This window comes from Photinus pyralis, unplaced genomic scaffold (genome assembly GCF_008802855.1).
Source record: "Photinus pyralis isolate 1611_PpyrPB1 unplaced genomic scaffold, Ppyr1.3 Ppyr1.4_LG7, whole genome shotgun sequence".
NCBI classification, from domain to species: Eukaryota; Metazoa; Arthropoda; class Insecta; order Coleoptera; family Lampyridae; genus Photinus; species Photinus pyralis.
Genome location: NW_022170738.1, coordinates 31267730 through 31290215, shown reverse-complemented (window position 1 = coordinate 31290215; position 22486 = coordinate 31267730). Strand labels below are relative to the sequence as shown.

General features: G+C 37.2%; 1 protein-coding gene across 1 annotated transcript; it reads left to right on the top strand.

Annotated features, from left to right (window-relative positions):
- The first annotated feature begins 2079 nt into the window (after positions 1 to 2079).
- On the top strand, positions 2080 to 7153 carry LOC116176171 (ABC transporter G family member 23-like). Its single transcript, XM_031494649.1, has 4 exons — positions 2080 to 2254; positions 6314 to 6498; positions 6546 to 6705; positions 6752 to 7153. The coding sequence occupies exons 2-4, from the start codon at positions 6320 to 6322 to the stop codon at positions 7151 to 7153; spliced, it is 741 nt and encodes a 246-aa protein (XP_031350509.1). The 5' UTR covers positions 2080 to 2254; positions 6314 to 6319.
- Positions 7154 to 22486: the final 15333 nt, after the last annotated feature.

The following is a 22486-nucleotide window of genomic DNA, read 5'->3' as shown; positions in this document are numbered from 1 at the left end:
TCATTTAAAGTTAGTTTGTTGCATAGGAAACCTTCAACAAATCCAAGGTTCAACTAGTGCACCCCAAGCAGGGAGCCTCACTAGCCGTCACAACCGACGCATCAGATTTCGTCACTTATTTCCGAAACGAAGGTGGCGATTTCAATCAATCAGATCAGCTAGGTCATAAACGGAAATAAAACAAAAGGGAATATTGCTAGCACAAAATCAAAGTTGTCCAGGATTAGATCATTGAGTGCACCTAAACCAAAGTTAATAACAAATTTTAGAGTCAAACCGGAATTCTTTACATTTGGTAATTTCTTCTCTGTCATGCTTAATCTGATTAAACTGCATAACGGGTGGTCGCTTTAGAATTTAAAAAACTATTTTTTAAAGTTGTATTTTGTCCAGCTTCATCAAATTTACACATGTACCGCTTCTTAGCGAACATGAACGAAAATATGTCTAGCTGTAACAAGCCATATAAAGAAACGTATTACGGGAAGCGAGCGCGGTTACCGCGATGTGAACAGTGAAAACCCAAGCACGTGGCGGAAATGCGGGTTTCCCGTTGGTTTACAAAGGTACTACGCGAGATTGTTTCGTTCAGAACATAGGTCCCGTTTCAGATGTTCTAACGGGCGAGAGAAGTGGGAGAGCGGAGAGCTGACTTTTTCGAGTGAGCAACGTGCACGGTTTGTACGTGAAGGTTTTCTATCGTTGAAGTTGATTTTCGCGAACCACTGTGTATCATTTTAAGTGCGCTGAAATTGAATTTTTAGCGAAGCTATAAAAGCAGGCGCGTAACATTTTGTGTTTATTTCGCTTATGTCTGAAAGTTTGCGGTCGAAATTCCAGAACCAAAACGTGCAATTATTGAGTGAAATTTATACGAATAGTACTGAAGAATTCGTATGGAACGAGTTAACGAATTTAACAAGTCTCTCAGAGTTGGGTAACGCATTTGGGCAGCACCTTGTGCGATAAATCAAATTTGTATACAACGGCATGCAGCAGGAAATTCATCGGTGCATTACCTAGCACAAAATGAGTAGGTATCAACACAATGCAAAATTTGAAATTGTGTTTCTGTGCATAAGTAACAACGACCTCGAGTATCATTTTCTCCAATGTTAAGCTAGTTTGTTCCGATTCATAATAGGTTTGGACATTTTTGTTTTGCATTCGTTACCGAGTCAGCCATACCAGAGGAGCGATCTGTTGCCATATTTTTAAAGGGAGTATCACAAAGACAAAACCAAGTGTAACCTGAAAGGAATCTGATCCACGCCAATTACCTACTGTAGGTTATTTTAAATTTTTGATTTGTATAAGGTAGCGGTCGATTCTTTTATTCGCGTAATAAATTTATTTGAAGCAATTTTAATATTCCTAAACGAATCGACCTAGAAGAACCAATGAAATGAACAGACTTTGTACTGTACTTATTGATAGTAATCGAATCCAAAGAAAGTATTTTGGTTATTTTGAATAGAGTTTTATAGAGAATTCATTCCCCAGACCGAAAAAATGTAAGTAAATTCACCTGGATGAGCACTTTGTATTGGGATCCATAACCTGGCAGTTCGGGGTTTTGTTACGGGTTACGAGTTAAATTAATAAATAAGTATGCGTCGTTTTAATGAATTTAATTTGGGAGATACGTTAAAAATGTCACCATAAAGATTGCAATTGATTCTTCCTTGTAGTGGTAACAGTGTGATGTGTCACAAAAAATATTGATTTTGTTCCCGTTTTGGGTAGATAAGAGATATTGATTCCCTAACGTAACATGTTGATCAATTAACCGCAAGCAATTTCTGCTTCAGGTCAAGAAGCAGAAACCTTTTGGCGCGGTCAGGAGACCCAACTTTAAACTTACTTGTGCAGGACTAAGACTTATAGATGATATGGTTTTTAATTTACGTATTATTACCAATATTATACGGCACAGTTCAGTAAAAAAAACAGGAAATGCGGCCTTCAAGATCATTGGCCTATACGATGGTGCCAAGGTTTACAGTGCGTCGCTGCAAATTGCGCTTATTATTTAAAACAAGTCTGCCATTGCAAACCACTTTGACTAAGTTGGAAAAAATGGTCAGGGCGAATCGGATCTGAGGTGTCTCGATGATGGAATGCTAAGGGCCTCAAGTTTCACTTTTCGAATCTCTGCTGGAGGATGAAGCCTAAATCAGCGTAGGTAAACTGAAAGTGCCTTGAAGCTGAGGTCTAGGTCTCTACGTTATCCCCTCTAGTACAAAATAATCAGGTAAGTGCATTACAAAATTTATTATTTTAAAATGTTAGTTGATCAATGGCCGTTGAACAATAAACGTGCGTTTCGCTTTCGTTTTCAACAATTAACTGTGCGTGCTAACAGAAGTATGAAACCCACCGAATTCGCTGGAGGACCAAGTAATTAGGTAAAGAATTTCAATTAATTTGGTGCACTCATGAACCGTTTTGGGGTGCAGTCATTCAAAAATACGTCCGTGCGGAAGTTTGCCCAAATGCTTTGCAAACATCCTGCAGTGATGTTTATATTTAAAATTTACGCAATGATTCAATTAATAAACATAAATTATGAAATTTATATCAAAACAATACACCTACACGTAACATTCGTGCCATCGCAAGTAGGTCATCAAAGATTTTCCAGTGTAAGAAAATTTTTGAATTTTTGGCATTTTTTTTTCGGATTTGGCCAACCTGAGACAGATAGCTAAACTGTGCCGATCTCTATTTCTTCCTGTAATTGTAATTTAGATTATGTGCGTGGACTTACGATAAACGTTTTCCTCTTAATTTAATTCCATATAATTAAGCATTTGCGTGTTTAAACGTAATTGCTATGGTGATGGGGATTCGATGATTTCTTTGTCACCTTGCTCGGTGCGAGAGATGGGCTTGATTTTGGAAACAAAGAGGACCGTTTCAATAAAGGTACCTACATGGTTTTTTTTTAATAAAAAAAAACCCTGCTAGTATCTCCCCCATGCCTCCTTTTATTTCACAGCAATTTTACAGGTAGGTACCAACCAGTAGCATCGTAAAGCAATTTACCTTTGCACAAAATTTATCAATTAAGTCAATCAATTAAACATCTTTTTCAATTTCTATGCTCCTGCTACAATCTATAGATACGTTAGAAAAGGTTGATACTTATTTACCTGCACTTCTATGGTCCTAATACCACCAAAATCCTTTTGGATACAATTTTGGTGTCAGGGTTGGTTTTCGTCGTACGAAAAGACAGGGGAAGATCAGCATCTAAAACAATAAATTTTGGTTCGGATATTCGTGTCAAGAGAACATAACGCTGAAAGGGAAAGTAGTCGATCAAATTTTCATTTAGTAAGTTCTTAAACCTAGTAAATGTGCTCCTGGTACAGGAAACTAGCTTTAGAGAGAGTAGGGATGTGTAAATTTATTGCATTACTTGCACCGTGCTTGCACCCATGCACCATATTATAATTCTGTGCTCCTAATGACATTATTTGATTTTTAATTTAATTTTTTAATGACACTAGGCGGATTGATAGAATGATATCGTACTTACTTTTATGGGTTTGTATTTCACTAATACAATCGACATTTTTGGGAAAGATACGTACTTGACTCTATTCATCTATTCCATTTATACGCTTCTGATAAAGTTGCTTTGACTTACTTCACGAGCAAAAGTCCTCAAACGTGTCGTTACCGATTTACAGTGTGTTCACATTTTTTTCTGGATATCTCGTACAGTTTTAGACATATTTTGCTCGAATTTGAAATATAAGTTACGCTGAACGGCTTACATCATTAGTCATGTCAATGATATTGAGAATCTACGGAGTGTTGTTTTTTAATAATAATAATAATATTGCCTTTATTATTAAAAAAAAAAACAAGAATTTATTCCAGTACATTAAAATTAAGGGCGAAGTTCAGTACTGCGGCAATGCCACAGTCTGCTCTTCCACTTAAACCTTTTTTCATGTTCCATTTTCTACCACTGAACTTTTTTTCGGTGCGCCACTGGTAGATTGTAAAATCATGATTTGTCGGGAAAAAAATTAAAAATCAATTATTGGTAGTAAAATTTTTAAAGTGGTCCAGTAGGCCCTGGATTTATTAGGATAATCCCTTGTTTTTATTAGTCTTGACGTTTGGAATTGTTATCTTGTGTTTATATACAGAGTGGCCACTGAAAAAAATCAATTCCAACTTTGCCCACTTAACGACAGTTTTGCCAGAAACTGCAAACGTTGACGTCAATTTTAGTTTTGAGAGGGGACACCTAAATTAAGTAATACTACTTACATAACCTTAACCCTAAGAAGTCAGTGAATCGCACCACAAAAATTTTAAATGAGAAGGGGTAGTAAATGTTAGATTTGTTAATGTGATTGAAACCATTCAAAACGTCAAACGTGATTTTAAATAATTCAATTCATCGTGAATGAGGAAGAAGTTCCAGAAACTATTCGAAATAAGGCCAATCTTGTGATTTAGTAGGTATTGACAATCAATAATTGACGTTTCTAATTTTCAATGACCTGCAAGTATTTGTTTGTTTTGTCATTAAGTAAGTATAAATTAGTTACTATGGTGATACTTAATGCCCTAGGGCATAAAGTGGTACTTTATGGCCGCGTATCACAGATATAAAATGTGCTATGATATGTTAGAAAGACGGAAAACATTTGCACGACCTCGGGCGGAAAAACAAAGAACTATTGTAATAAGAAAAATCTATTACAGCGACTTTATAGAGACAGTGGCGGCAATAGGAGCCCAGCCGCCATGTTGCATCGAAAATCTAAATTAAAAAGTAGACAAAACATACGATACACGTATGACATGTGAGAAGTACACCCTAATCGATCTAATTTTGGGCATTTCAACACATTCCAATGCAATTCTAAACACACGATGAACTCTCTGTGATGTATCAGGAACGTCATACTTAACGTGCAGGTTATCTGCCATAAAACGTTATTTTGCTCATAATAAAAACCGCATCTACAGATAACCTGCACGGTAAGTTTAATGTTAGTGATACATCATGAATAACCATACATAATTACACATGTAGCAAAAACACATTAAATAGTAAGTAAGCTGTGGTAGAAACTCGATACAACATGTCCGCTGATCTCAAGCAACAATCAAAAATTAGACACTCTATTGTCACCACTGTGTCTATAAAGTCACTGTAAAATCTATAACACTCGAAGGGCCTCTAGTGGCAAAACAAAGAACTAGGGTAATAACAAATTTACTACAAGACTGACATACGTTTAAACTAGTGGACAAAGGAATACCTAGATGGAGAAGGATTATTTAAATCGGGGGGAATTTCAAAATTCCTCAATGTTAAAAATCTTGAAAGTCATAGGAACTGTATACATCCTAAACATCCGAGAAATTTTAAAACTTACAAGCACTTTCGGGGTAGTTCGAAATTTTAGGTAATCTGATGAAAAGCTTAAGAACATTACTATTCATGAACCCAAGTGACTCAAGAATCTTAGGGCTAGTATACTTTGGCAATATTAGGAATTTTATTTAAATCGTTAGAATATTACTTACACGGTTTAGGAATCAAATTAGCAGGTAGTTGAAAAACAAAATTGATTCGGTATGTGCCAATTCTATATCAACGAACTCTGTTAAAGTCAACTGTCAACTAACTCCCTTGAAATGACAAGGATCGGTTCAACTGTTTTCGATCCTAACTAGGATTAATTCCTTCTGGAAACTTTGAAAACAGAATTGGTGGTTTTTCTTTTTGACGTTAACCATTATGTTTTCGTAATTCTTGCGAGCTCTAATTGTTGTTCTTCGTTTCATGTTTGAACCAAATTAGCACGTCAGGTGCGGAAGTTTGACAAATTATAGTATTTCAAGGTTAACCACCTAAAGCAACGATGGGTTGAGAAAAAAACCTGCCAGTATATGTGATGAACTTTACGCAAGAGATTTAATCTAATAACTTGAATTATGAAATTACCATTAAACAATAAGAGTACCTACATTGTACCACTACAAGTAGGCCATAAAACTTTAATGCGCTTTTCCTGTTTCACTTTATTTATTGTTATAATAAACAAATACTGAAATCCTTTACTATGTCGAAACCACCTTCTTAAGAAATGTTGTTCATCGATTTACTAATCACCTTTGGTGTTCCACAAGGATTCACATACTCTTACGACATTTTCTTCAAGTACTTATCTTTAGGCAAAGTTTGACACATTAGGTACTGGCTTCCGGTACCAAAAAAAATAAATCCCCTCCTCAAGTCCCATAGAAAAAAAGAGTTGACTGTCTTTCTTTTCAGTTCGATATGTCAACCTATAACGAAAATATTGCGATGGAGGACGTTGACCATCAGTTCCATTCCTCACTGGAGATCAAGAGAGAACAAGCGATATGGGTTCGCCATGCCTACAAGCAATACGGAACTAAGAAGAATCCCTTCGTGGTCCTGGACGACCTTAACATGACCGTTCCAAAGGGAAGCATGTGAGTTGTTATCCACGCCGACTTGCTGGACTAACTTTAAATTGCAGTTACGGACTTTTGGGCGCAAGCGGGTGCGGAAAGACGACGCTGCTGGGTTGTATAATTGGAAGGAAGAAGCTAAACTCGGGTGAAATATGGGTTTTGGGTGGAAGACCGGGTTCGCCTGGGAGCGGCGTCCCAGGCGCGCGCGTGGGATACATGCCGCAGGTGAATTAAGCCTTTTCTCGCACCCCCTTTCCAATGTGAATTTCAGGAGTTGGCACTTTACGGCGAGTTTACCATCCGCGAAACCTTGCACTACTTTGGAGGATTAGTCGGAATGCGCAACAGGGAAATCGAAGAAAGATTAAGCTTCCTGTTAAGCCTGCTGATGCTACCACCTGCGGACAAGCCGGTGGGCGATCTTAGCGGCGGCCAACAGCGGCGGGTATCGCTCGCCTCCGCTTTGATCCACGAGCCCGAGCTGCTAATTCTGGACGAGCCCACCGTTGGCGTCGATCCAGTTCTCAGGCAGATTATTTGGGATCACCTGGTAAACATTACCCAAACCGGAAGCACGACCGTCATCATCACTACTCACTACATTGATGAAACAAGGCAAGCTCATTTAGTAAGTCTATTCTTTCTATCCTACTTATTCCACGAAATTATCTAATAATTCATATTGCGTAAGATTTTAATTAATTATTACAGAAATTAGGTGAAAGTGATAAAATGTTAATTTCCCGTCTGACTACCCGTCCACAAAGTGATGCGTAATTAATTGTTAACGCTTTTCTTTTTTGGAACTCCTTCGAGATCGAGACAGCCATGAGATACTTCGCCTCATCCATGAATTGGCACAGGTACCGCTTGGTAACCTTCGTACTCAAAACAGCGTAAAATTAATTAGGGTGGACATCCGTAAAATATTGAGGTTACTATAGCTTTACCTGCGTATGACTCAGACAAAGAACCTCTTAGGAGAAACCCCGAGTAACTCGAATAATTGGGAAATACTTTAATTAAGTACCTGCGTCTATAGCCTGTCATTTAAATGTTGTTGACATAAATCCGAATGACATTGGTATTCATCAAAAGGTTGACCACTTTGTCATTCAACTTTGTAGAAATTTTCAGTAATTTCACGGAATACCCCCAAATTGTTTACCTAAGGTGACAAATCTATTGTTTGTGATATCTTGATTAAGCACTGGGGTCACAAATTTCCATGGTTGCTGCATCTCCTTGAGTGTGTTAATACGTTCAATGTATGTCCATTTGACAAAAGCAAATTATACGTACATTAGACGTATAAATCTGGTACCGATTTCGCCCATAAGTGGCACCATTTCTCAACAAGTCCGATGTAATTAATACCTCCATCCACTATTGGAAATTATTGCGACATACATTCATACTGTACAAATCCATAGATGTGTCTTCAAGGTACTTATCAATGGAACCTTGTAAAACATTTATATTTTGGAAAACCCGTGAGCATTATAAAATACGTTCAAGCCACATTATGACATTACAGATATAGTCCTTAAACGCTTTTCGTGTTTTTTGATTAAAACAAAAACGTAAACTGCAAGTTATTATATTGAGTAGGTACAATGCACCTAATCTTTATTCTTTATCTATGTTTGTGACTGTAACTCCTAAACGGCTAGAAGGATTTTGTGAAATTTTTTTTATGTGGCGGATATGGTTTTAGTAGGGGAGCTAGCACGAAATCCACTGAACGAGAATGATCAAAATTTTAACCGATGGAGTTCCATTTTGCCCTATCAGAGTATGCTAAAATCGATCGTCTGCCGCCTCAGGTCATATGACTTAAGGCGCTGCGGGTACTTCTTGCGGTACCAATTCTGAAAGGTTGTTTTTCGAGAAAATAAGTTATACACCAAATGAAAACGTTGATAATAGCTCTTAAAAAAATATTTAAAAAAATCGCACACATTTGATAACTCCGTAAAAAAACAATTCTTAGTCGGTTTTTCACGAACTTTCAACGGATATAACTAGGTTACCGTTGGATGAATGAAGCTGATTTTTAGCGCATTTTTGCAAAAAATTTTTTTTGTAAAAAGTAGCTTTTAATCTCACTTTGGCTGGCTGGCTGGCTGGCTGGCTGGCTGGCAGCAAATGTGGGCGCGTAGAAGAACTCTTGTAGAAAGGCAACGGGTGTACGTGTATCTACAGGGCCGTGAAATTTGTCAACCTTAGGGACATGGCTACATGATGTGGGGTTGGCGACATCTGGGCGTCATCCTCGAGCGTAGTATACTAACGTGAAGGTTTTTCAGTTTTTTCCTATCTTCTACTACAGTTTTGGTCCGATTCTTTTGAAATTGGTGTCGTCGGAAAGATGTTGTAAACGCGCACAACTCCTGCGTGGCGGAATTTTGTTTTTTGTCATAGGGGCGAAATTAACGACCTTTTGCGAGGCGGCGCGCGCGTCTTCGAGAAGTAGTCAGGCGCCTTTTACCTTCCGTTGCGAACTCACGCGGTTTAACGTTTCGTGAATCTCGAATCGCTGTCTCTCTTTCTCGTGTCGCCAATAGAAGTGAATTGCGAGTGAACGGGACGTCGGAAGTGGGTACCGTAAAAGAGAATGTGGTAGCCCGCGACACGATCTCACTGATGGTGGAGTCAAATCTTCAATCGCGAATTGCGGGTGAACGGGACGTCGGAAGGGGGTACCGTCAAAGGAAATGTGGTAGCCCGCGACACGATCTCACTGATGGTGGAGTCAAATCTTCAAACGCGAATTGCGGGTGAACGGGACGTCGGAAGGGGGAACCGTCAAAGGGAATGTGGTAGCCCCCGACACGATCTTCCTGATGGTGGAGTCAAATCTTCAAACGCGAATTGCGGGTGAACGGGACGTCGGAAGTGGGTACCGTAAAAGGGAATGTGGTAGCCCGCGACACGATCTCACTGATGGTGGTGTTAAATCTTCAATCGCGAATTGCGGGCGAACGGGACGTCGGAAGGGGGTACCGTCAACGGAAATGTGGTACCCCCGACACGATCTTCCTGATGGTGGAGTCAAATCTTCAAACGCGAATTGCGGGTGAACCGAACGTCGGAAGTGGGTACCGTCAAAGGGAATGTGGTAGCCCCGACACGATCTTCCTGATGGTGGAGTCAAATCTTTAAAAGCGAATTGCGGGTGCACGAGGAAAGTGGGAAGCGGTTAGTGAATGTAGTAGCCTTCGACAAGATCTGTTATTGATGGTTGAATCGAAAGTGGCTAATAGAATACTGATCTGCCACACAAAAATGCGCTGAAGTCCCTTCGATCTCAAACGAGGACTTTGATAATTTTTGGAAATGCCACTGAAGTAATTTTGCTTGTAAAATGCATCCAAGAATATGTGCACCGGACCTTTGAAAACAAATGGGTGACCTAAATGTAAATCCTATCGTAGGGCTGTAGGTATTACACAAAACCCTTTTGGTAGTAGGTATGAGGCAGGATTGAAAAAAAATAAGGCGCCGCCTCCAACCCATCTGCTTCTCATCCAGGCCCCTAGAAATTTAAATGACCACATCGTTGGTAAGTCGCCTTGGGTAACTAAGATTTCTGCGGTTAGTGACTGATTAGTATCCGCCCATCAATTTAAAACAACAAGCAAGTCATATTAGGTACCTATATATACCTCCAGGTCGTTATTCAGTTCCAAATGGTTTGGTCAAAGTGGCCTTCATTGTTTGAATTAGTAGTCGGCTTGCAAATGAGCAAAATCTTCGTCAAGATGGCGTGTTTGTATATAGATATGGTACGGTCTATGTTGTGCTTTATCAGATCTATGTCAGAAAACGTGATTGAAGTTTCAGCCAGGCTTCTCTAATCTCTTCATGACGGAAAATTACTGCAACTTTAGATTGGAGCAGCGATGCATTTTCCCATCACCAGCAAAAGGGGTGAAAATTCATAATTGCTTAGATTAAACGTTATGTCTATCGTCTCGAGATGCTATCAATAACAAAGACATAGTGTGAGGTCTGTTTTCATAGACAATTTTATGTTTTAAGTATTTAAATACAACTTTACCTTCGTTGTTGAGTCTTTACCAGTTTATGTGGGATATTTCTTCATTTCAGTCTCATTGGAAATTCTGTTCAGTTCGGGCTTTACAAGAAAGAAACGGTTTTTGGCATTATCATTTTGTGTAACCTATACCAGTCCTCCTTGCACTCTCAATTTATACATTATTAAAATATGTTACATATCATTTGTAAAAATGTGTAACTTATAGCTAGAATGCCCCCTTAATATGTATCTCCATAAGGTATGTATTTTACAACTTTAAACACTAAAAATCTGTAATTGATGTTATAGCCAGAAGATAACCTGTGGTCGAAACTATTTAGTCTTTTACGTCCTTTTTAAAACTAAAGTAGTATGGGGAAGGTTTTGTGTTTTAATTTCTGAATCAATAACAAATGTTCTTTATATCCCTCACCTTGCGAAAGTTTGCCCTCTTATCTCCTCAAAAACTAAAATTGAAAATCTAATGCTCAGGTTTGATTGAATTTTAATAAATACGCTTATGACTTTAGTTGATTAAATATTAAAAGAAAACGCAATCAATTTCGATTTTTCTTAACGCGTTCTCGGATACAAAATATTGGTTTGATTCAAAAAAGAAATACAAAAATGCAATGCCTAATTTGTGATCGCATGTCGATGATTGTTACCTAAAATTTATCTTTACAATACACAATTTTTTTCATTCCAAGTATTCTCATAGGCCGATCCATTTAGGAATATTTAAGATACTTGGAACAAAATTTCTTGTGCAAATTCCTAAAAATCACTGTCATTATATTAAAATTTTACAATAACTCACAGTTATTGACGTGGGTGACGTTAACAAATGTTGCCTCTTTTAGAAACATGGAAACATATCGCTCCAATGGTTCATGTTGACTTCTTTGCACCACTATGGTAACATTATCTTCGTGATTAATGCAAGGCTTTGTGGAAGGAAAGTTTGTGGAATCGTGAATCCAATCAAACCGGAGACAATTTCGTGAAATGAATACTGAAGATGGTAATTATGCACAGGAATAAATACGCCAATGTTCCGCTGTGTTCATATTAGTTTTCTTGCGGACAAATGCATCAATTAATTGCTTGCCGTTGTATACTCGTCACCAGTTTAGAAATTTTCACTCAAAAATAAAACTGCTAACAGTTTATCGATAAATTTTTACAAACGACAGTTTTAGTGCGCCTAGGATGGTACGTAACCGCTCGCGAACTTAATTGTGAAATGATCGCAACTATGCGAAAAGAAATTTTTAACAAACGTACTAGCTCTTTCATAGTCTAAACTCGTCTGCGGAAAACTGCCTTTACAACTCGGCACTTCGCTTATCTCGAAACGCACACCTAGGTATTAAAAACGCCCACGTTGTTATCGCCTTTTATTTCGTAACATAATTTTGTTCACGTTCGCTAAGGAGCGGTATACAGAGTGTCAATGTTAAAACTTGCAGTCGGCCATATTTTCCAAATTAAAGAAGATATTGAAAATCGCGCAAAACCGTTTCGGGGGTATCGAGGGGGAACCAGAATGAGGTTATGAGTGACAACCTCCCACCTCCCATTAACCCCCCAGCCTACTCTCTTCAAAAACCCTAAATGGCAACCCCATACTTGTAACACATCGTTGGAAAGCTACTGAAAAATGCTTTCCAGTGGTACCAATAAAGTCAATATTTATAAAGACAATTTAACAAAAATTTAATAATTAACTCTCTTATGGAGTTTACCTGCCAGGAATTCTGTGGTGTACCAAAACGAATCTCTAAACTTTTGAGCACCGATTAATCACACTGTGATATCTAAACGCAATTCAGATAAAAGCTGAGTGCAAAAGTACTTAACAGCAATTCTAGAAATTGTGACAATTAACTAGTCAGGGGATGTCCGGCAAAGTAAAGGAATATTACCTACAACCTACTACCTACCTACAGAGAAATGTGTAAGTAAAATATTCAGGGTCCAACATAGAAAATATCCCCAACCCAGTCAAAATTATTCAAGTATATCTAAAACGACCTTTGAGATGATAATCCATTGATCAATTGAACTAATATTCTGTCAAGAGATCGTTTATAATTTTGCATTGCAGTCTGTCTGTCTGTCCATGTGCACGATAACTTTGTTTAGAAACGCTTTCAAAATTGGTACACATGTTCTTAAGGATACAAGAAAGGTCGCTGCCGTCTTTCGGTTACGTAAACTATTGGGCCTAAAATTCAATAGAATGAAGTGCTTTCAGATAAGAAGCGAGTGTGCAAGCAGCGTTTCCGGTTCTAAAGACTGCTCTTACGGAGCATGGGGGAGGAACTTTCTGCTATATACCCTTAAAAGTATAAAAAACGTAGCTGAAGCTTGGTTTTCACGGGTTCCGTTTCGCTTTTTGGGTACGGCGGGTATATTAGGAAAAATTGGGTGGGAGAGAATGATTCTTGACTAAAGCGAATCGTTGCATTTTATATCGCGTAACAATTGTTTTTCAACTAAAAGTTTCAAGACAAATTCGTATAATAGAGGTATACCGAGTTTTAGTTTTAAGAAGCACAGAAGCAGATTTACACGATTTTTTTAATTGTGTTCATAGTATACTTACTCAGTTTATCTTAGGCGTAGTATGCTATAGTATGAGGTAATTAACGGTTCTCGTTTTGGATATAAGCATTCGGCGAATTTTCTTTGCAATCAAAATCATCTTGTCTCTTACAACATCCGCCTTCTAAATCTGCAAAAGAAAATTGAAATTAGCGTAATGCAAAACATAAAAATGATATTGTGGATCCCTTTGCCGATAACTGCAAACAGTACGCGATCTTGCTTTACTGGATCCCCCCCCCCCTTTTTTGACGAAAATACACGATGATCGGTCGGTTTGTCGGTTTATCTGTCTGTAGTCTCATTTCCGTCCAACACCTGAACCGATTGAAATCAAATTTGGTACACATATTCTTAAGGCATAAAAGGAAGACCTGCAGAATGGCACATGCGAAGATGGCATCTCTTTTTCTTATTGTTATTTGTACAGAGAAAGAGCGACATCTTGACTGTTTTGTGGTTTTAGTTAGCTTTCATAGTAATTTGTTCCCAATTTTTTTAAATGAAGATGCATTAATTTGCATTAAATGTTTTAATTTACTCTAAATATTTAAAAATTAACATACAAGGAGTTCATTAAAATAAATGTTACTTAATATTATTTGCTAACTTAACCAAATTCGTAACTTTAATAACAAAAACTTCGTAAAAGTGCTGGCTTTAATTCATTGTATTATATATATGTTATAATGATATTGTTATCGAATTTTGTATAAATCTAATTAATCCTCATGACAATCTGACATTGAAAGATGCTTCACTAGTTTTGATGTAAAAATGTGAACGGCTGGCAGTATGAGCTCCCTATTGGAAATTTTGGTTAGTTTAGTGATTCCAGGTTAGTTCTGCCTTTAAGGCAGATCCACATAATTTGCGTTGTGTCGAATTGACTACATAATAATCCCAATTTCTTGTAATGGCAATTTAGAATAAGCGCGGTCTGCGGTTATAATCGTCAATTTTTTGACTGAATGGCACCGATTTTAATAGGAAATTTTCGCCAATTGCCTACATGCAATTCATTAGTGGACAAAAATGACCGGAACAAATGTCTTTCTTTTGTCACAACTCGCCGAACTTGGTATGCGGATTCCACTTGAAAGATTGCATCTCCTTTTAGTCAATGATTTCGCATCAATTAACGTAACGATTTAATTTAGTCCCACGCCTTGATACCGAAAAGACTTATACGCACGTACTTGCAAGTAATCACTTTCTAATACCATTTTCTATATACCTATGCGTAATGGCCATCAAGTGTGTGTGATAATGTGAATTCTAAACAGCTTCTTAAGTAATCACCTATAACGTGTATTAATAAATACACTTGAAAGTTGAGGGCATTGCATGAAATTTAATATGGAACCAGGAAAGATTTCTAATTTAGAAATTTCCCAGAGAAGACATCTTTGTTTCAAAAAAAAATATAGCAATAGTTTACCTAAAAAAGCATTGACGTAACGTTAATTGTTGTCACATAAGCAAGGCCAAATTTAAAGCGGTGCATAAAATCCTACATTTTTACAATTCCGAGTTACCGTTTCTTGTCCCATTCCGTTGTGTCGCAATTAATTGTTATTGTTATTTATGAAAAAAACATGCAATTGGCACACTTTTACGTATAATAATACGGAAATGTATAGCTAACAAAATGCACGTTAGTATAGAGGAATGTTATTAAATTTTATTTCTATTGCGGCGAGGCGAGTCGTGAGAATCTCAAATTGTCTATGTCATCTACAGGGGGTCGGTAAATTTCGAGGCCCTCTCTATATATTATTATTACAACTGCTATGTTCGGAAATTCGGTTAAATAAAACAAGGAAACTAACCCAAGGTGCACCTTTGACGTTTGACTAGAAATAGGGATAAAAACAAACAAAAATTTGAGTCAATGCATATAACAGTAGATACCTAACGCACATGTAATTGCATCACAGACTATTAATTTATTAATACAATAAAAATTAATGTGTATACAACAATTTTTGTGACTGTAATATCTATAAATACCACTTAAACAATTGAATAAAATTAAAGAAGACTATTACCTAATTATAGGATACAAATAGTCTCATGTTGTTTGCCTACTAAATTGTAACAGTACCAAAAATAAAAAAAATAAATAAATTATGCATTAGCATGAAGAAATAAAGAAGAATTATCTTTAACCTTCCTCTTACTAAACACGAAGATATTAATAATGAGTGGGCCGTTGCATTTTAAAGTATAATTAGGCAACTAACATAGTTATTTTAAAATGGGTGGTTTACGTTCGTTTTTTTTTAAATTATCTTTACTTTAATTTTAATGGGGGGATACAAATTTCAATAACTTTCATTACGACCATGGCCAGTTTCAGTATGCTCAAGAATTCCTAAATTGCAGCGTGCCTAAGTAATTTGTGAGAGAAGCGGGCTATTCTTGGAATTATTAACCTGTCCATCGGTTGTTATGGGCACAATGTTCATATAATTAACTTCCACCGTATCGTTGAAAAAAAAAGGAAGAACATAAAGTTGTATGATGCAAACGACCATAAACAACTATCTGTCTACTTCAATGGATTCAATGTATATAATTATGTACATGAACAACAGGTTAATTGTTTCATATTACCATTTCACTTATGGATAAAGAATATATAGGAAGGGCAATGGGAATTTAAAAGAAAAGGAAGGTTGCAATAAAGAGCCATAAAACTACTACTGAAAGTGCATGAAGAATGCGATAATCAAAGTGGCCGAGATGGAGGTGGGGTACAAGAGAGGCAACAGAGCAAAGAAGCCATGGATAACATTTGAAATGATTCAAAAGATGGAAGAAAGAGAGACAGAGAGGGAAAGAACGAAATACTGACGACTAAATAATTAATTGAGAAGAGAAACTAAAAGGGGAGAGAGCTACTAAATGAATGCAAGGAGATAGAAGAACTCAATCGAATAAGGAAGGGACGACATCGTATTCAACAAAGTAAGAAACATGGTGTGGGGTCAGGTTGTTGATGATTTGGAGAAATGGAAGACACGTACGAATTGAAAATTAACCACAAGTAGTCGAAGGAAATGAAAGTCGGAGCAGAGGAAGTAATGAATGGGAGAAAATCAAGTAAATACTTACGCCCAGTAATGTCAGACGATTGGTTGAGTGACAAAGAGATACTGATAGGAATTGGAATGGCCAAGGCTGGTGAATTGTTTAGTTTGTAGTGTTCTGTTGTAAATAGGTGTGAGGTATGGACATGAAATAAAAAAGAATTAGAAAAACTGGAAGCAGTCGAGACGTGTACTTGGAGGAGGTTGTTAAAAGTAAAATGGAGTAATAAGGTAAGAAATGAGGAAGTGTTAAGAAGAGCAGAAGAAGAAAGACAACTGTTAGCAATATTAGAAAAAGAAAGAAGAATTGGGTGGACCACGTGTTGAGAAGTAATGGAATGTAGACACGTATTGGAGGAATCGGTGGAGAGAAACGAGCAAGAAGGAAAAGGATTGATGATTTAAAGAAGGCAACACGCTATGTGGCGATGCAGAGAGAGGTAATGGAGTTCTGGAGAAGGGTTGTTACGTAAGAACCTACCAACTGGAAGACAAATAAACAAAAATCATAAACTAAAACGAAATACCGCGCAACGGAATTGTTATGATAATTCACAGAGATTGAAACACAATACAGTAACCATTTTTTTACAATACCTCAATTTGGCTGAACCCCATAGAATTCATGTGGATTCAGAATTCCCCTAGGTCAAGGCTCGTATTAATGGTATATGACGTTGAGAGAAATGGACACTGGACCGAGGTATGAAGACAGATTTGCGTTACGTTCCGCCGAGATAGAAGAATTGTCCTTACTGGATTCGTTGGGGATGGGATCACGTAATGCACGCGTAGGATATTTTATTGCGTGCGAATATAACTGTTTTATTTTTCGTGGGCGCAACGGTAAAATGAAATGAATTTGCAGTCACCCAAGTGTACGAATTATCCAATGCGAAATAAAAGAAGAGCGCAAACTACAATGAACCGAGTTTGCTTTGCTTCTTCGTCACTCGGCCCAATTTTGTTTAGGGAGCCCGGCCTTCAAACTGTTCACACAACATTCGTACCGACCCCTTTGAACTTCTAATCTTTTATTGATGCAACTAGCACCACTAACTTCCTTATACTTGGAACTGAGCGCGCATTATTAACTTTCTTAAAACGTTTTTACACTTAAAACGCTTCCGCTAACTTTTACTCTTTTTAAAAGAAAAAATAACTTATTTCTTTCGCAATCAAAAGTTCTACCAAAAGGTTCGTAACGGGTGACCTATACCTACGCTAGGATCATCTATGCACGTTTTTTGTTCATTTTAGTTTATAATTCGTTTTTTAAATTGCGGAGTAGAAAAACTGAAAGGGCCCCAGAGCAATTGGATGGTTCGTTTCCACCTGCAATACCTTCGAGAGCTTCCGCAGCGGGTTTCAACCAACCACGAGCTTCTATTCTCGAGTGTACATCAATTTGTCATTCTTCCTTTGTCTTCCACATCTGATTTCAACAGCAAGCCACTTCTTGTGCAAATTAAGTACACCTGGTACTGGATGCAATCCATCTTCATCTTTTGAATGAATGATAAATGTCACCGCTTTGGCACTTTTGATTATGTATCGTCATGGTAGCTTAATTCGTGAATGTTATCCAAGTACAAGTCCCGCACCGCCTCCGCTAACAACTCGACACTAACCAAGACGCCGCGGACGGCAACCATTGTATCTAATGTGGCATTCGGTTTTTAATATATCTGCCTCTTCTTTGTTCCAGATATCAGTCACTGCACTCATAAACAATTAAAATAACAGTTTCCAATATTGTTGCTGCATGTTTTGCGATGTGAACATACCAGATCCAATAATTCTTAAGCGCATTAGACTTCAAATTGACTTTAGCCGGAAGGGCTTGTCTGTCCGGCTGTTTTAATCGTATCTGCGTATTCAAAGCGACGATTTTGTTCCAGGATGTACAGCATGGTCCGTCTTTGTGTACTGAGAAGCTTAAAGAATACTTTTGTTGTTGTGTGTGCTTTTTTCGCAACATTTCTTGATTTTGAAGATAAAAGGGATTTCTTCCTTGAACCCCGAAAATATTTATGGGACTTCCTTTATATTCGAAACATGCCAAGAATGTGTTTAAAAGATGTCTCCCAATAAAAGCTTGATGCTGATTATATCGTTCCAAATGGAACAACCGAGGGAGCAGCTGAATGCATTATAAATCCTTATAGCATTACTGTCAAAAAATCCTTTTAAAATTCGGTTTGTGATGTGATTCGTGACAGCATTATCACCAAATTAGATACCTTAGCACGGTTGGTCTCTGCTAACCTTCTTTGTTATTTTGTTTACCTATCGATTTAGAGACAAGGTCTTCGTTTTTAATATCATCTGCCCGGTCTCTCCTATCAATGAAGAATTACAAACGGAAGTCGTGTCGACTTTATGTTGCACAGGTCGAAATACTATTTCTAGTATTACGACTTAAGCTTAGGTTTACGTATGTTATCTTATAGTAACGCCAATGCTTCTGAAAAACTTCGAACCAGGTCTTATTTTTCTACCAAGAGTTTTTTATATACAACCTATTGTTAGTTTGATTTACCTTCTACAAGGTTGAGTGGATTGAATTTCAAAAATTCCTTTCGGCTCGGCCGATCAGGTGTAGGTAGATTTATGTCCACCATTTAGCTCCAATATGGCGGAATTCACGAACATGACCGAGATATTTATGAGTTACACCAACCCTTAAAGCTCATAATTACAAACGTTAGTGTTTCTTGGAAGTGATATAGTAAACCTGGTACCATTACAATAGGTATATAGATAGAAATCAACCTAAAACAAGCATTTCATACTTTCGGCTCCAGCGTTGGAATGTCATATCTCACAACGAGTGACAATTCACTTGACTCATTTTGCAAGGATTTTTATAGTAATTAAACCAAACTCTTTGCAACGCAAATGGCAATAAATTGTCCCAAATTTTAAACGGGGTCGGAATATAGCACACGCCACCACTACCGGAATAAGGCACAAGACAATAGCGTAAATTGTGAAAAAATGAACGAAACTTACTGTTCTAGAACGCACAACACGCGATGTGTATTGAACGAGGGGTTAAAACCAACTACCACCGTAAACACTGGTAAACAGCGTCAACAAAATCTGCCTCCGCGCAAGCGTTGGTTCATTATCAAGAAATAGACGTCAGATCACTGACTCTCGATTATGTAAAATTTGGGATTTGATTAAATTTTCAATGAAACTTATATTTCGTTATATCTTATCTTTGCAGATAATACATGTGTAATCTACTCGTAGTTCTGTATCGAATAATTATGCATTTAATGTAGTTTTAGTCGTTTTTTATCCAAATTGATTCCGTTATACGTTATTTTTGAATGATTTTGTATAGGTACAGGGCTTCCATTTCACAACGAACCAACGATTGTTATTTGTAATTTTGATTTCAAAAATCAAAAAATGCAAAAACACGTTCATTTTAGCTATAGGGGGAAGGTTTAGTTTAGCGTTAACATTCGCCCTCGCACCCCCGGCTAGCCCCACTGTAATATAATATGCATCACCCATCTAATAACACACATTTTAAAGGCCATAAAAACGGCTAAAGGCCGGAATCACGAAACCAATCTAAACGAGCTTATTAAGGATCCTCAGATCCTTTATAGTTTTGTATTGTCGTCCGTCCGTCCGTCCGTCCGTCCGTCCGTCCGTCCGTCCGTCCGTTCGTCCGTGTGCGCTCTAACTCTTTTTAAAAGTGGCCGATTGTGTTGAAATTTGGTATACGGGTACGTTGGACATTAAGAACGGACGCTATTGATTTTCAGGAAGCTGGTTCAACAGGAACAAAAGTATACGGCTTCGAGTGAATCGGGAACAGGAAAAACTGCGAACTCAATATAATAAAAATCAACATATTTCATTCCCTAGGTCATGTATCGAGTTCGGACTTTCGCTAGATTATTCCCTATGACTCTTAGATGTGTAACAATTCAATATAACTGTTCTCTGTGGTCTCGGTCAAAAGTTTTAGAGCAAAATGTACCCAAAATTATTCTTTACACATAAATTTAGAGTTGTAAAAGCTTTCAAACGCATTATCTTGATGCTGAAAGAGTTGATAACGTGCACGTTTGATAACCGCATGTGTGTGATTCAAAAATGTTAAATTATTTTTCTGAGGCCACATGGATTTTGATCAAAATATGTAAAAATCGTTAATTATGCACCAAGATCGTTGGGAAAAAGACTACGCGCATTATCTCAATGCCCAAGACATGAATTTGTGCATTTTTGGCGACCACGTGGATTTTGATCAAAACATGTCAAAATCGTTATTTATGCACCAAGATCGTTGGGAAAAGACTAGGCGCATTATCTCAATGCCCAAGACATGAATTTGATGCATTTTTGGCGCCCACGTGGATTTTGATCAAAACATGTCAAAATCGTTATTTATGCACCAAGAGCGTTGGGAAAAAGACTAAGCGCATTATCTCAATGCCCAAGACATGAATTTGATAAATTTTTGGCGAAAACGTGGATTTTGATCAAAACATGTCAAAATCGTTATTTATGCACCAAGATCGTTGGGAAAAAGATCAAGAGCATTATCTCAATGATCTAAACATGAATTTGATCTATTTTTATGAACCACATGGATTTTGATCAAAACATGTCAAAATCGTTATTTATGCACCAAGATCGTTGGGAAAAAAACCAAGAGCATTATCTCAAAGCCCAAGACATGAATGGGATGCATTTTTGTTAACTATAAAATGTATTTTGTAAGATTAAAATAAATTGTCGTTAAAAGTGATTGTAATACTGAGGATCCTTCGATATTTCGTTGTATCGGTTTATTTAGGAAGTAAGTATGTAGAAAATTTTATGTTGAATTTCACGTCCCGTCAAATCATCCTCGCAAACATGAGAATCTCAGGTACGCGGCTGCCAATCCTTCAATTTTATTGCCATGTTGACATGTGAAGGGAACTGAATGTTAGAAATGTGGTATTTATAGTGAAAGGAAATTTATTTCTCAAGATCTATTTGATTTAGTAATAAAATGAGCCTCTTTACATTGCAACTTGCGACAAACGTTAAGGGATGAAATTTCTCACTCGCACGTTGTATCAAAAACACCCCTTTCAATAATTATGAAAGATTTAAATCAACACTAGTTGTGGGAGCTTTAAATTGTTGTCTCAATTTAGCTGTATTTTAGCACCATTCCACGTCCTAAACCGCAATTGGAATTGTGACCAGTAGGTATTTATCACACAGGATGTAATTGATCTAAATTCTTAAACTTGAATTTACGTAATTACAACCGAAATTATGTGAGATTACCAACCACGCTTATCATTCCTAAATCATCATGCTAATCTCTCAGGTAGTGAATCATTTGCAGTTTTTGTTTTGTATCATATTCATAACTGATGAGATTGTTGATGATACATCCCAATGTTTACCACAATTACAGACACGCTTGGTGTGCATTGCAAAAAAACAGCACACGAAGAATGATTAATTCTTCATGTGTCGTTTGCCTCGCCTAATGCCAATAAATTACACGCACCTCTTCAACATACTAATAGTGAGAGCAGCTGCCATAAACAGGTAATATTAGCAAAAACCTAGCGAAATGTAAGTCGAAATGACTCACCTGATAGGGTGAGTAAACTTTTGCACATCGGAAGATCTTTTCAGTGGTCCGTTAGTTGGGAAAAAAAACAACGTTATCGTTAACAGCGCATCATTCTGGAATGCGAGTTTTATGTAACGATCGGTTAGGTAAACTAAACGAAATTCTACTTCTCGTTTGACATGTTTTTGTTTTGGTGCGTTGTCTTAGTCATGAAGGGGAACATTGTTCAAAATATCGGACAGTAGTGTCTGTTTCATATGATTGGGATTTCATTTTCGATTGGGAATCGCATAAATACCATATCACCCACACATTTTAAATTGCCTGAAATTCCATTAAGTAATCTGAATTAATGGAGATTATAATTTCCTTCAAAGTGAAAAAAAAATACTTAAAAGCTACAATTTATTCCAGCAGAATTGTAATTGAAAACTTAATTTGAGAAGTTAACCAAGGATCATCCAATTACTGAATTACCTAAGCGTGGGTTAAAAATTCCATTCAATGTGATACCATTCACTTTGGAGATATGCATAAAAGGAGTTGAACCACCCTTCTTTGAATTAAAATTTTGACTTTTTTGTCAAACCCTAGGTCAAACCTAGAAAATTGTAAGGTCCCTAACACAGATGCAGAATTTCCTCTTTC

Excerpts from the sequence above, each read along its gene's own strand:
- LOC116176171 (XM_031494649.1), top strand. The coding sequence starts at position 6,320 with ATGTCAACCTATAACGAAAATATTGCGATGGAGGACGTTGACCATCAG. Across the intron at positions 6,499-6,545 it reads ACCGTTCCAAAGGGAAGCAT|TTACGGACTTTTGGGCGCAA; the intron begins GTGAGTTGTTAT and ends TTTAAATTGCAG. Across the intron at positions 6,706-6,751 it reads GCGTGGGATACATGCCGCAG|GAGTTGGCACTTTACGGCGA; the intron begins GTGAATTAAGCC and ends TGTGAATTTCAG.